The sequence below is a fragment of the Megalopta genalis genome, chromosome 6 (genome assembly GCF_051020955.1).
Source record: "Megalopta genalis isolate 19385.01 chromosome 6, iyMegGena1_principal, whole genome shotgun sequence".
NCBI classification, from domain to species: Eukaryota; Metazoa; Arthropoda; class Insecta; order Hymenoptera; family Halictidae; genus Megalopta; species Megalopta genalis.
The window spans coordinates 22574187-22590216 of record NC_135018.1 but is presented as its reverse complement, the minus strand read 5'-3'; the positions used below and the strand labels follow the sequence as shown (position 1 = coordinate 22590216).

Here is a 16030-nt window from a genome sequence, read left to right as displayed (position 1 = left end):
TCTTCGGCCTAATTCACACAAGTTTTCGCTAATTCAATCCCAGCCCGCCTATTTTTTTCTGAAGTAAACATTTTCTTTCACGTAAGTCTTTCTTTCTCAAAGCTGGCAGGATGTCAACTATGGTTTCAACCGTTTTTTTTTTAAATCTTTTTTCGAGTTTGTAAGTTTGAGCAAGTCTTTTTCAACATGAATGTCGAAGGAATGTACAAGATTTTACTAATAATATTTCCACACGATTTTACAAACATTATCGCTTGTTGCATTTTATTCCAAAGTAATAAAATAAGAAATCTTGATCGTTTTACTAAGTGAAGAAAATGATGGACGTCTGCTCCGAAAAACCTAGGCAACTTCTCGTAAGGCCTACATTTCGTAAAGAGTATTTTTTCCTTAGCACCAACGTCTTGTGCTTTATGGATGTTTATTTTAAGGATTTTCACCAACTTGGTTACGTGTTCTTGCAGTGTACTAGCATAATAAGTATTACTGAATTCTTTAAGTATGCGTCCTCCTACATCTTCTGTATTTCAATATTGTACACAGTTTAAATAATTAATGTAATTACTGATTCGTTATTTCTATGAATACATACTGTTTGCCTCGATGATTAATACGTCTAACCCAGCTTGTCTCTTTAGGATGTTATATGCGCACATGAGACCACTCAATCCTGCCCCTACTATTATAATATCGAAATCATTGTCATCCACAGTAAGTTCTTCATGAAATTCTGAAGCTGCACGTGGCATTGCTTTACTTTCTTTCTGTTTAAATTGATTAATATGATAAGACTTGCGGTGACTCGACGTGTTTGTCGTTCTGCAGTTTGAATTTGGCAACGTAAGATGCGACCGCAAAAGACACCAATCTTGTGAAACACAACGTGTTTTGAAAACAAAGAACAATATTTAACCCCCAAACGTCGGGGCCGTGTAAAAAGACTAATTATGATTAATTAATGTATAGCAAAATCTACCATATAATAATATACATATAATACCTAATAATTTTTTATTTATGTATTTATATGATAATATTGTTGCGATGATATTATAAACTTAATGTCATAACGTTAATGCTATAACTAGACTGCGGATTTTTATGCAAAATAAAAATTGTCTCTATTAATTGTAAGAAACAGGGGCTAGATGGACATATATTTTTTTTCTCTAATAAATTCTATAATTTGAATATCATGCAATAGAACTTTTTAAACTCTTTCAATGTTTATCATGTTTTGCATTTAATCTACACATTTTTGTCACAAATGCATAAAATTCCCAGTGAAATTATAACATTATTTCCGCGATAAGTTCTATTTCTATTGCAGCGATAAGTTTTCAGGTACAATGTTGCAACATTACTTAACCCGATTAATTTCACGATTAGCTCTGATTAGCTCTTTTCGGTCACAGATAAAAGAGGCTACTCTTGCGAATTCTAAATAAAAATTGTCTCCCTAAGATCACAGGTAGTCCCCGGTTTTGGAAGTGTCGCCATGCAACGTGCAGAAATTCCAATATGTTGCATCTGAAAAATAACGGTTGCCATCGTCTCGAAGCAGTCAGTCCCTTGATAATTCAAACAACTTTTAACTGCAACCTTTATAACTCCCGCGATGGCCTCCTTCTCTTCCCTACCCTTCCGGTTCGTCCTAGAAGCGTTACTTTCTTCCGCCCCCTTTACGACTGGTCTACACTCTCTTTACGGAGCTGTACATCTTAAATAAATGATCTTAACGTAGTTGCCGGCGTTTTTATAACTGTTTTACCGCCCGCTGTTGCCGCTGTGATATATATTATTTAGCCGCCGGTTTTTAAACTTAAGTCCCCGAACATGGAGGTGTGAAAAGACTGAGGAACTATTGGATATACGCCAGTTGTCCTGCACTGTTGCTCATTAATCTGATTTCTAGACGCATGCGTGATTAAATATCGCGCGAGTCTGCGCTGCGAATGGAACAACTTGATTTTCTGCTGTCTCTGCGCTCGTCCTCGTTCCGTTGAAACCGAAATTGTTGAATTTTTTGTAGTCGGTGTGCTACTGTAATTTTCATTCGATTCTTTGACACGTTGTGATGTGAACATGCACATCATCTAATGGAAAGCTAATCTTTTGGCGTTCAAAATATCATTTTTTGGTAGCTTTTCATAAATTCTCCGTAGTTTAATATTTAAATACAGATCATTACTTTTACATTAATTAATGATAAACGTTAAACAATTCACTGTCCTCTTCCTATTTTAATTTGTTTTTAACCCCTTGCACTACGTCTTATTTCACAGTTACGTTAATTAACAATTGTTTGTTACTAATAAATTCCTATGTCAGACGGAAAATTTATATTTATCTTCATAACGAGTCTGACACGATATTATAGGGCAAAGGATTAATGCAGTGAATAATAAATACCTGCAGTGAATAATAAGTATTTTATTTCTTGAAAAATTGTGTTTATTCGAATGAACAATCTTTCGATATATTTCTAAAATGTGAAGGTTATTCAACGCTTCCAAATTGAAATCATAGATGCTTTCAATATTTTAGAATGAAATTAAACGTAGACGCGTTATAAGCACAAATCTTCTTCCTCGAGATAATCATTAAAATAACTGCAGTCATGAAGAAAGTTATACTTACGATTAAAACAATTAAAAATTTTGTTGGCAATTATTGAGAATAAATAAAAGAATGTTCACCGATCCCAATGACCTTGGAATGTGATATCAAGATCATCATTCTGAACAAGTTATTCGTTTACGTTTCTTCTGGAAGCACACACATTTTTCAAGTACGCTTATCAGAATTTACAGAAAACGAACAATCGACTACCAATTTGCTGCACGTTCCGTTCGCGCTATAAGATGATTGCCCAAGCTGAATCGAGTTTCGCTAGATTGCTAAAATATCCGAGTGTACGCCGAAAGAAATCGAAGAAGCTCCAATCGAGAGGAAGGTTCGCCAGAGGAGTGCAGCTATTTGGACGCATGGCGGCACTTCCAGCAAGAATGAACTTTCCGAATGCTGAATGCAACATCGTTCTCTTCTGGAAAGCACTTTGACAGTGCCCCACGGGTACATTACTAGGATTGCCGCCACCAATTGAACTCCCCTGACTCAGCGGAGAACGCGGCTCTGCTCGGCTCAACTCCCTTATGCCTGCAAACAGAGCTGCCCGAGGCGACACCGCCGTTCAAACACCCAATCACTCGATTCATACCGATGAAGCAACTTGCAAATTCTCCATTGTTAACGTTCGTTGATTTAGCCGCGCATTGGCTACGCTGATCTGCATAATAGGTATTAACCCGGAACGAACCGAACTTCGGCCCTACGGCCGGAACTTCTCCACCCTGGCTGATTAAGTATCCACGACTCGAACTCTAAAACGCCTTGCTTTTTACCTGCGATAGAAATTGATTTGCAATTCTGACAATTTCGGGAGACCTTCCTTACTTATTCCGCCCTATTGTTAACTGATTACGTTTGTAACAAGTAATTCGCGATGAAGATCTCATAGGCGATCTATTAAACATGAATGTTATTCGTTTCTTGTAAATCGAAACAAAATTTGATTCTTCCGTTCTTAAATTCTAGACATGAAAGGAAATGAAGCCACACGAGAGACAAAAATAGCCTCGTTCCATTAAAGAATTAATTAAGGACGGATGAATGCTAATCAACGTAGCTATGAGAAAGATCATAGTGCAAGGAATTAAAATCGTAATCTATTCGTTACGATTGAATGCTTGATTTTTAAACTTTATTGCAAGGTTTTAAATAAAATAAACTATTTGGTACATTGTATTTGAAATAATATTTCATTTTGCTTATAATATAATATAATTTTGTTTTCATTTCAGTTTATCCAACATCTGTAGTCGTAATGTAAGTGGTTAATTAATATCACGGAATGAAACTTATTGTGATGAAAATGTACGTCTATAGATATCTGGACACCTACTAAATTCAGACAGATAGATAATTGACGATTCGGGTAATCGACGCTCTACTTCACAGTGGAATCTCGATTATCCGATTAGTGATCCACTGGCAACCGTATCCATCCCAAAAATCAATAAAGATTTAATATTCCACCATAGTTTGGAGGGTAGGTAGGATTCTCCATCATCCGGCTCGATTTGTGAGAAAAAATATTTAGTGAGAAAAATTATTTGTACTGTAACAATATATTATGCATCTAAGCTTAATTATCCTATTATCCGATCATCGATATTTTTCTGATCAGTTCGGGTAACCGAGCTTTCACGTTATTTCTAATATATGTACAAACGATTCTGCCAGAGCCGTCACATCCATCTTGATTGTTACGCTTTCTCGCAGTGCGTTGTCGGTTCGCCAGCTTAGCAAGCGACATCGAACGGGCCGAAAACGGGCAGTTCTATACTGCGGATTGCACATTACCAAAATCTACGTCTCTGAGCGGATTGTTCTCGATTTCCAGCGTAGGTGTTCGCTAATACACGGCCGGCCGTGCTCATAGACCCACTTTATACGACCGAAATTGTAGGTAAGATGCAAGAGGACACTGGCAGAGGGACGAGAAGAAGCAAAGGTGGCGTCGGCTAGGGCGGCGGGGGGTGGGGCGGCAGTGGAAGGGAGGAATTCGTAATATAGAGGGCCGCTCTACGACCCCGCTGGGAGGAATTCCGGGGTACGTTTTAAATTGCTGCATCCCCAACCTCCTTGTTTATGTATGCTACCGTGTTTCTTATTCTTGTGCGGCAGCGAAGGAGAGCGCGCGCCGCCCTAACTTTATGTGCACAGTGCCGGCATAAGTATGCAATCTATGCGTCGGTGTGACTGTGTCGAGGTCTGTGTTCACGTACGTGTGAAAGCACGAGGGTTCCGTGTGCCACGGGGATAGGATGTATGGGTAGCCGCGAACACGCGATCGCGATCGCGCTCCGCAACGGGTCCATGTGTGTTGCATGTATGCGTTTGTGTTTGTGTTTCTCTCTCTCTCTCTCTCTCTCTTTCTCTCTTTCTCTGTGTGTGTGTGTATTGTATGGTGAAACGTGGTCCTACGTTTCCTCTCGGCGTGTTCCGACCGCCCCACGATCTGCCCGTTTTCTCCCGTGGATTCTTTTCGTGTTCCGAACCTGCTAGACTCTTCCTCCTTATTCCCGACTTCAGCCGGGCTAGCTACCCTTCTTCGTGCCACCACCGCGAAGTCTGCTATCCCCTTTTTCCTTCAGCTCATTCTCCTTTCCCGCCTCCTGCCGCTCGTCCGCTCTGCTTCTACTTTCCGGCCTCAATTGCTGTAATCTATGGCCTATGCTCCTGGATTTAACCGTGGAATTGAGCCACGGTGATTTGTACGGTTTATTAATATTGCACGGTATCGGGGATGGAACCTGGCCATGGGTTTTCATAGATTTGCAACGAACCAGCTGCCGGATGATTATATGGACGTCTACGACCGGCATTTCGGTACACGCTCTCTTGTGAACCAATTTTTTCGGGTCCTATTACATCTGCAATTCCGCGGATCTTGATGACCGGAAATCGATGGTGTTTATAGGATATTTATAGGCCCGATGATATCGAGCTCCTGCGGGAGGTTACGGAGTTTTTGTCTTTCTTGTGTTATTATTTGAGTAGGTTTAACTCTGGAACGATGCCCTGGGGTTACCGGCGGCACCGTGGAATTTTTGTTTTGTTTACGGTCCCCAACTTATCTCTTTTTTATTGATTAAGATTTTTAAATCTTTATGGATTTATTTAGCTACGCCAGTATAAGCCAGCAACAAATGCAACAAACTTGTAAAACAACTAAATACATAGAATACAATCTTTTAGAAAAGAATGAACATTTCTATATTTGGAGGTAGTTAGAAACCTAACTTATGTAGATATCTAGTCAATTTAAATTTCCTTAAATTGTACAATTCATTAGTCTGTTTACATTTATTCAAATTTACAGTCGGAAAATATTTTGTGAAATAACTTGTTTTCTTTCTTTTAACACTTTACATACTGAGATCGTCTACCAGGAATTCGAACATGTTTATTCCCGAAGTAGTATTTCAAATAAAATAATATATATATAACGTTGGTAATGATCGCTGTATTTAGATAAAATATGAAACCAGATGATATTGGTACAGATTTTATATTTTATATTGTGCTATACTAAGCAAGAGCAATATTGAAAATCTTTTTTTATATGATAATAAAAAAGGAATTATTAAATTATATTACTAGGAATAATTTGTTAGAACACAATTGAAATTTTATCACTAATTCAATTACAAAGAAGTTCTTGACCAGCAATTTTAGATTTTCGAAGATTATGAAATCATCGCCAATGAAAATGAATGGGAAAGTGTCTTTCTATGGTTGACGAATATTTCTGATCAGAACGCTTGTTATTAGACTGTGGATATTTATGTGAATATTAATTTTTAAATGCAGCACAAAACTGAATTTTAGTAGTAAACATTGGATTATTAGTATTGTTATTATTACAACTTGTAATAACAAGAATCATTGCAAACCAGTTTCGGTATAGTAGGAGATGCACGTGTAAAAATAATTGGAACTAAGATGCAATTGCAAGCAGAAGAAAATAGATTTCTTACTTTGACAGAAGCATTAATAATACATCTATTGCAGCAATAGCAATGGATTTGTATTATTGCGTGTAGATACTACTACATTCTTAATTGGGACTTGATACAAAATTTCAGAAATTACAATTTTTAGTAATAAATGGAAAATCATATTTCGCAAATGGATATTATTTTATGGTTACAGTTGATCAGTAGTAGGTAAGATGAAATTGGCGTCATTGTCCCATTTCTCTCATTCTCGATTGCATGTATTTCCTTAGAACCTTCACCGCAGTTCCAGAGAAGAGTACAATTAGGTGTAGGATAATTAAGCATTCCGTTTGTTTAAACATTCATATCGCAGTATAAAGGGGTTTCATGGTAACTAAGACTGCTCAGGTCTCTGGTCGTGTATCCTTCGAATCGTGTAAAAGTAATAAAGGTTAAACAAGTATCTATAATATAATAAATATCTATTTTATTTATATACTTATATATATATGATTTATAATAATAATATTAATATTACAAGATAAAGTAAAGTATGTGTGTAGAATTGATGTTACATTTTTACAGAAATGATTGAATTATATGGTTTTTCACGTCTTTATTACTATCACTGGCCTACAAGAATGTCGCTAATAAACTTCGTAATCTGAACAAATAAATGTGGTTTAATCCTAAATGTCAATTTTATTTAGAATAAAAGCAGGTCAACTAAAGAAAAGAGTATTGCGAATGAAGAGACTTATCAAATTACACATGAATAAGCTACAAGGTTTTTGCATTTATAGCATGTATAAATGTGCAAACCGCAATTAAGCAAATGCTGCAACCGAGATTAATAGCTTTATTGTGTTTCCTACTTAATAAAGCTACTAATGAAGGAATTCCATTTTTTCGATCGTATGGTTTGTAAAATTAACTATGAAATTTTGTATTTTCTATGAATATATCTCAATAAAAAATTGATTAAAAATGTTGAGTGTAGTATTAATGCTGAATTTGAAACAGTCTCATGGTAGCTGATATTATTTAAGGCGAAATTCACAAATAGAACTAGGATGAAAATTATTTAGCTGCGGAAAGTCTAATAAGTTGTATTTTAATTAGAATTTGGATCTGATAGATATACTATCATGTGGTGCCATCTGTATGATAACGAAAAAGGACGTACGCTTGTAGATATACGTTAGTCAATAGTGATAACACATTAATTCTTAGTGTAAGCAGTCCTTTCGTAAAAATTGCATCACTATACTTTGAAAAAAAAGGACAATTAACATTAATTCACATACTTTGAATAATTACAACAGATTAATAATAAAAATAAATACCTTATTTTGGTGAATATATTGAACAATTTAATATACTTGATTTGTGTTAATATATCAAAATTTATGAGGTTTGAAATAGCATAGTAAGTATCATAAAGTTTAAAAAAACATATAAATGAACCGAAAACATTGGGAAATTAAATAACGGAATGTTTTATTACAATGGTGGTCGTAGTACAAATGATGTCGCCAAGGATTTAGCACAAGAATAATTCTGTTAAAAATGTACACTGACGTTTTGAAACATGCTAGACATTCACGATTCCATAGGTGTGCACGTGTATTCGTTTTAGTTTTACCCTTCACTGTATCATAGGAACAAAATGTATTATTACATACTGGTAAATAATATATTAGAGCCATGTTTCCGGTTGCTTTTCATTTACCCCATTTTTAAGCAACTGTGCTGGCCAGCTCCACTAACGTAATTGTTACCCTTGATCAAAGCCATAATATACAGTTTGCACGCAATAGTCAACCTAATTATATGTATGTATTCCAGTTTTGACTCATTCCATGTTATTGGAACTGCGCTACGTGTTTTTTTATAAATACAGATCTCTTTTCTTATTATTTCCATGAATTCATTGTTTATTTTTATTTTTACGTTTTATTGCAACTGTAATAAGACTCATGAGATTGTTGATCTGTGATTTATAAGAAATATAATGAATGCGATTCTGTTGGTTTCGAAAGATGATTAACAATAAAAAAAGTGATATTGAGATAATGTATACTGAACGCCGATTAATCATGTGAAGAATAAGTACAACTTAAAAACTGAAGACATGTAATGGAGGTAATGAGTTCACAGGTTAATTATCGTGAAATTATTGTTTATTAAATAATTTTCTAGAAATAGTGATTAAGTAAATATTCTGGGATATCTACAGAATAGATACAATGAAAAATTGGCTACTTGTATAGCTAGCAAAATTAACAAGAGAAGACAACGAATAAGCAAAAATATGTAAGCAATATGTATTGGTACAGTTTTGAAATATTTAAAAATTCTGATAACAAGTGCAATTTAAATTAATTTGACATACAAAAAGTTAAAGTAAACAATTATTACATATTCTTCTAGGTATTGAATTAACTGAATTCGATGTTATGCATGGCGGGACCTTGTTCCACTCCTCCATGAGAGTATTTTTTAAGTTTTCTTTGTGTGAAAGAAATTTCATGTTTTCTGATCTGACGGTCCAAGTAATCCCACAAGTGTTCTATGGGGTTGATGTCCGGAGATTGCAGAGGAGATGCGCGGGTATATTATGCAGTATACACATTCTAGTATTGTACGCAGTATGCTTTGGACCGTTATTATGCATAAAAACGAAATTATCTTTAATACCCACTTTTTTGCATTGAAAAAAAGATTGTGTTTTAAAATATCAATATAAACCCCGTAGTTCATTACTTCATCGATAAATGGTAATTTGCCAACGCCAGCTGAACTCGTGCAGCTCCAAACAACTATGGAACCTTCACCGTGTTTCCTAGTAGTCTGTAAATTTTTTGGCCATCACATTCAAAAATATTAAATTTACTTTCGTCTGTGAAGATCCCTTTATTCCAGTATTCCATTGGCATAGTAATATTATTATTTGCGAATCCAGTCTTTTCTTTCTATTGCAGAAAATTCTATTATTTACAAAATAATTTCAACTGGCCACGCGACCGCCATATCCTTGGTTCCATAAAAAGCTACTGTGTCTAGTAAGGCCTCAGTGTAGTAGGCGAGCTACACCCTTAATCCTAGCATCCTGAGGGGAAGGTAAAGAAATGTCCACAGAATTTTAAACATGTATTTTTGTTCTAACAATTTTATTTTATAACCTTTTTATATTTTATTTTTGCAGCTATCTAAACAACTTATTTAGCACTATTATAAAAATAAATATACAGTAATTTTTCCCTAATTCGCGCTCAGATTGTACACAAAAATGAATAATTTGGGAAAAGATGATACGATTATTGGAGCCTTGAGTCTCGTTTTTATAATTGTTGACTATCGGTAACTATAAAAACGAGTCACAAGGCTCGAATAATCGTATCCCCTCTTCCTAAATTGTCCATTTTTGTGCACAATCGGAGCGTAAGTTAGGGAGAATTTACTGTACCTTGAACAGGAAAAATAATATTTATAGTACTTATCCTTACATGGATACAAATTGCGCAGACCTTAAGCAGACTTTAAATCTTCTAAATTCTAATACAGTAAAGACTACCTTATTCGAACGTTTATTTTTACAATATTCTAATATTCAAACGTTCTGTTGCCCAATCATTGTATTATTTAGACACATTGTCACCTAGCAGAGAACTTGAATGAAATTTTTCGATAATAGTATGCTAGTATAATAGTATCAGGATATTACAAAAATAAACTTTCAGATAAAAGAGTTTCTGCTGTACCTTCAGCGGCCTAGGATTGAGCACTGTACGAATACTTCTTGTTCGTATACCGCCGTCGAATCTTTTTTTCTTGTTAATTTCGCAAGTTACTTTATAGATATCCCAGAGTGTGTCACTATTTATAGAAAGTTATTTTATTGTTTATTAAATTATTGTTTATTAATTATTTCACGATGTCTTGACTGACATTGATTGATGAACGAATACTTTCTACACCCATTGTAGTTCCAATATCGTGTGACTCTAATGATCACCCATACAGCAGTCATCGCTTTAATCATTCCTTAACGAAAGCAGTCACTTTCGGGACGTCGTCAAGTTCTCCTTTTTCTTTTCGTACCCTCGAAAACTCGAAAAATCCTGGGGTCGTGTTAGCATTCTTCCTCGACCTCGAAGAATCAATTTGGCCTGGGGGTGGAAACCGAAACCGTTCGTTCTCGGAGAGGATCACCAGGCTCCGTTAACCGGCGAGGAGCGCGGAAACAGCCTAAGCATCACGAAGAGAAACCGGAGAGATCGAGACGCGGCAGTAAACCTACTAGGCGTAGGTTTTGATGGCAGACAGTGGTGGCGAGTCGGTGGTGGCCGAGGATGAGGGGTAGCCAGAGGATCGGGTCGGAGGGAAGGTTTGGATACCTTGTCGAGGATAGGCTGCCGGTGCAAGTAGGTTTAATATTTGATACCGCGGGCTGGTCATCCTGCCGAGGCGATAACACAGGCCCCGCGGGAACCTTCCGCCCAACATCCCTCGGAAAACGACTGCCGCCGAACTCGGTGCACCCTCTATCTCTCTTTCTCTCTCTCTATCTCCCTTTCTCTGTCTCATTCTCTTTCTCTCTCCATCCATGTTTCTCTCGCAACTTCACGTCTCACCGCTTCCTCTTCCAGCGTACACATTCCATCTCGTGTACCGCTGGCCTGTCCTTCCTGTCTTCCCTCTGCTGACCCGTCTAGTCGCGCAACCATACCACCCCCGTTACTCTTCCTACTACCGGTTCTTCTTTCCCGCGGAATGAATCATTGGCTACGTCCATTTTATCCAATAAATAAAGTTATCCCTACTTATCCGGTATCGATGAATTGTTCCCGCTATTCCTCTCCTCCTCGTCATCGCGTGACAGTTTCCAGGACTTCGTTGACGACGGTTGAATCAATTGTCATCCTCATTTGTGATGGTAATCGTATACGTGAACGGAATTACAGCGGTTCACGAAAGTGTTTGAATATACTTTAAAACGGAATAACTTTTTTAACATTGGCCCAAATGACTTTAATCTTTTTGAGATGTTATAGGGACTAATTTAGACACGATCTCTAAATGGGGCTGTTTTTCAATATTTGGAACGGATGAATTATTTTTTATTGACAGCATAATGAATCGAAAGTATAATGAAGCAAATAGTTACAATAGTTTGATTTCTCTCAATTCTATTGGGTTGTTGCAGAAGTAATTTCGGGTCTTTTTTGCCTAGTTGGCAAACCGAAATTAGTTTTACAACAACACAGTAAATATTTTAATAAGTCAATGTGCATATTTAATGTTTTTCGTAATCTTGATTTTCATCGCATATTTAATACAATCACTGTATTCGAAATTTATAGCAATTCCAAAAACTGAAATTTTCGTGATTGATAAGTAAGTTTGAGTAAGTAAATTTAAAAAATACACAGTTTATATTAATATTATAAAATACAGTGTTTTCTTGTTTGAAAATTCGTGGTGCAGGTTTTGTTCGTGGTGATTAGTATTGTCGACCGTGATTTTTAAAGATATTGTATGTATTCGAAATTCTGTGGTCTATACGGGCTAGGATAAAAGAATGGTAAAATCAGCTTCTGTGTTGGTCAGTTGGATTGGGATCTCAGAGTCAAGAATAGCGTGAAACGGCTTTATTCGTTTATTGGATCGACGAAAGTCCCAGAGCCTTGCGGGAGTAACAGAGGGGATCTGGGTTACGAAGGGTCCATGACACCTTAAAAATTCATTATGAAATAGCTCACACAAATCTGCACTTACTACGAAGACACGACCGATCAAATAGCAGTGTAGCTGATCGTTAAAGTATTCTCAATTGCCATAGAATTCTGATTGTGCATGCAGCCGTTCCTTATTATTAATGACGTAGTATTGGAATATTTTTATCATTACAAATAAAAATGTTTCATGTAACTTTTAACGTTACAACATTTTTCGTGAAGAAAATAAAGTGACAATTTCGATACAATATTTTTGGAACTAATAAAGATCCGCGGTAAAATATGTACGTATACAGAAAAAAAAATAAAAAGAATAAGAAATAAATACTAACTTCATAGGATTCATATACTTTTCAAGACGAAAAATTGTATTTTGTACTTTAAAAATGCAACAGGTTGCAAGTTTGAGAGACTTTTGTATTAACCAAATGTTACGTATGTAAATTGGTAACTTAACATTATAATTTAAATTTGGTTAGTCAATGTTTGAATTTGGATAAATATTTTCGTAATTATTTTGTGAAATTAATAACGAACAGATGATAAATATGCAATGTCGAAATTATAATTGTATGTCGTAATATGATTAAAAATATAATTACAATATTACACTGTGCATTGTACATTTTCATTAAAATGTTTAAAAGGATTACCGTTTATTTCATAATATTCAATTATCTATTCATAAACTTACACATCATTCCCAAGTATTTAACATGATGATTTAATGATTTTGCAGATTAGTTACCTTAAATTTGTAGATCTTGTAATTGCTACCATTTTTCAAGTTAAAACCTATGCAATTTTAATAACGAAGCAACAAAGACACACTGTTCAGGCTACTATTCTTGACAGAAAATATTAAATTACAAACGTAAACACGATTCTACAAAAAACGATATTTTAAGGACGAAAAATCTTACTGCCAAAAGATACTATATAACGAAATAAAAAATGCTTTCGTACTTTTACCAAATCTTTATGTGAAAATGACGGAAACATTTCAGTAGTACGACAAAGCATTAGAGCTCCTAATATTTTAAATCGTAGAGATGACGATAGGAGATTGCTAATACCATCTGGACACCGCTTGGGGATGTTTGGGGATTTGCTTTTATCGTCAACGAGGAAATTGTTTACACGAAGTGTATAAACAATGAACAATTCATTTAATAGAATACTTTCCGGCAGGGTTTGTGTACCGAAAAGCCGAAATCGACTGCGGAAGGAAGCAATTTTTCCAAAATCCTAAAAACGTAATTCCACTACGCAAGTCATCGTAGAGAAATGATGAACGACAAGTAAAGCAACGGTAGGCTCGGTGTTAAGCCTCGGAATGACTGGGCTTGACCAGTTTACGGGATATCTACTAATCCAACAATAGCGGTGACAGCCGAACGAGAGAGAGAGAGAGAGAGAGAGAGAGAGAGAGAGAGATTTCGCGGTGGCCGAACAAAAGCGAGATGTGGGAGACGAATAGCAGGTTAGAAGACACGAAGCATCTTCGACAAGACAAGGTTGCGCGAGGCAAGGTTCGGTACTTACGGGGGTAGCTCGTGTCGGTTCAGCTAGGAAGGGTGTACAGGCAGCATGGTGGGAGGCGAAAGAAAAAAGAGGACGGAACAGGGGAAAGGGAGAAAAAAGGATAGGTCGAACAGAGGATCGAGGGAGGGTTGAATGCAGGTAGGATGGACAAACGGTGGTCGCGGTTAGCGACACCCATGCCGAGCGTGGAGCGCCCTGCAAAGGCAAAGATGGCCGACACGGATCAGATTAGGGGCGCACGCGTAGCTGCATTAGACTCCGCCTATGCACGACATACCCCTCCGTTCCGGTTGTTCTCGACTCACCCCGTGACGAACAACCCCTCACGCAACGAGCACGCGCCGCTCCGCGAGTATCCCGGTTAGCCACCACCCCCTGCCCCATCCTTTCCCTCCGCTTCGCTTACTCCCGCCATCCCCCGTGGAAGAGTTCATCTGTGGAGCACTCTTCGGCGGCCAGTCAGCACCAAAAAGTGCAGAGCATCAGGACAACATCCGCGTAACCGGGAGTTCTGCGTGGTTAATTAAAACCATCGGCAACCACCGAGAATTGTTTTGACCTCGCGAAGTATACACCTTGTCTGGTTGTCCTTGCCGCACTGCTGATCAGATTATCGTGTCTCTGTTCGTGACGCTGCTCCGTCTGCACGACGGCTGGACTTCTTCGGAATCAGCTGCTTCTCGATAGGAAATTATTAATTCATACCTCGGGAGGAACGACGTGCTACTCTACACCCCCACTATCTCCTCCTCCCCTTCTCGCACTCTCGCTCTCTCTCTCACACACTCTTTCTATTTCTCTCTCTCTCTCTCTCTCTCTCTCTCTCTCTCTCTCTCTTTGTCTGCATTTCTTTTGTGAAGTGTACGTTTACCGGATTCGTTCGATCGGCATCGGGATGGTCGATCGGCGTCGTTGCGATGATTAGAAGAGCCTAGAAACTGTGCGAACCGGACAACGTTCTGTGTACGTGATCACGTGCAACATGCGAGACCCACGAGCCCTGCCGTCGATCGCAATGGAACCGGCGGACTGATCGGACCCTTCTGCCGTTCTACGATGACAAGGATCAGTGTCGGATCGTAAAAATAAAGGGAGAGGGAGTGTCGATGTTACTGCGATCGTGTGTAACCGACCCTTCACGGTGATTCGTAGGATCGGTGTGTCGCGGCATCCTATTTCGAGCGATCCCGGTGAAAGTGACGGTAGTAAAAGTACTTTCGCGGGGTTCGAGGACATCGAGGATTCTTATCAGACAGATGCGAACCGCGAGCATCGAGGTGAAGAAGAAGAAGCGCAGCTGTCGCTGCTAGTATCGTTTCCGCTCGAGGGTGCCGGTCGTTTTACTGGTTCAAGTCTAAGCCAGCGAGCTTAGACTTAACGGGCCGCAGGATGATGTACTCGCCGGACAAGATGATGGGGAGCAAGGGACTCCATGGGGCCCCGATTACTGCCCCGGGTTGCTTCCCTTCGGGAAGGTATTCGCCGCCACCTTATCGCGCCGCACCGGACCCCATGCCGCCGCCGCCGCGACGATGCATGCCGAACCCTACTGTGAGTAATCACCGCCTCATTTGTCTTTGCTAGGGGATCCCACAGATATTAACGCGAAACGCTCGTGATTGCATCAACAACAACGGCGATGTATCCGTATCAGAGATTCGAGGCTTTTGCAAACCGCTAGAAGTTCCTACTCTCGAGGCTTTCGGGCGTGAGCCGTGCCCTTGTGGCATTGTTAGGTCTAGTCATCAATATATCCCGTTCCTGGGAACAAATTGCAGTAAAGCGTCATCCTATTGACCAATCCTGTTCGAGTCACCTTGCATACGGCAACAAGTTGTAAACGATGAAGAAATACGTGAGACGCTACCGTTGTTTACTTCTACATTGCTACATCAATGCGTTGATATTAGATAATCGGACAAGTTCTGCGATTTTCACAGATTCAAGAATACAATGTTCAAATAATTCAGAATTTTACCGATACAGGTAATCTCCATTTTGTTCAATGACTTTTTGTCATCTTTGCAAAAATGAAATGTTCTTCTTTCGTAAAAATTTTGTCTGTTCACTCGCATAAAATTGTTAAGGTGGCGGCGCAGGTATAAGAAACCGCGGAACTTTTCGAATGACACATATGTGTCTTGTTGTGCTGGATTAGTATAATGGAGTTAGCTATTG

General features: G+C 38.1%; 1 protein-coding gene across 2 annotated transcripts in view; it reads left to right on the top strand.

Moving 5' to 3' along the window:
* Positions 1-14170: 14170 nt before the first annotated feature.
* acj6 (abnormal chemosensory protein 6) overlaps positions 14171-16030 on the top strand; it is a 76771-nt gene continuing 74911 nt past the window's right edge. For both annotated transcript variants that reach the window (XM_076523362.1, XM_076523361.1), the window contains exon 1: positions 14171-15403. In XM_076523362.1, the coding sequence (XP_076379477.1) occupies positions 15242-15403 (162 nt within the window). In that variant the 5' untranslated portion in view covers positions 14171-15241. The remainder of the gene's footprint in view (positions 15404-16030) is intronic.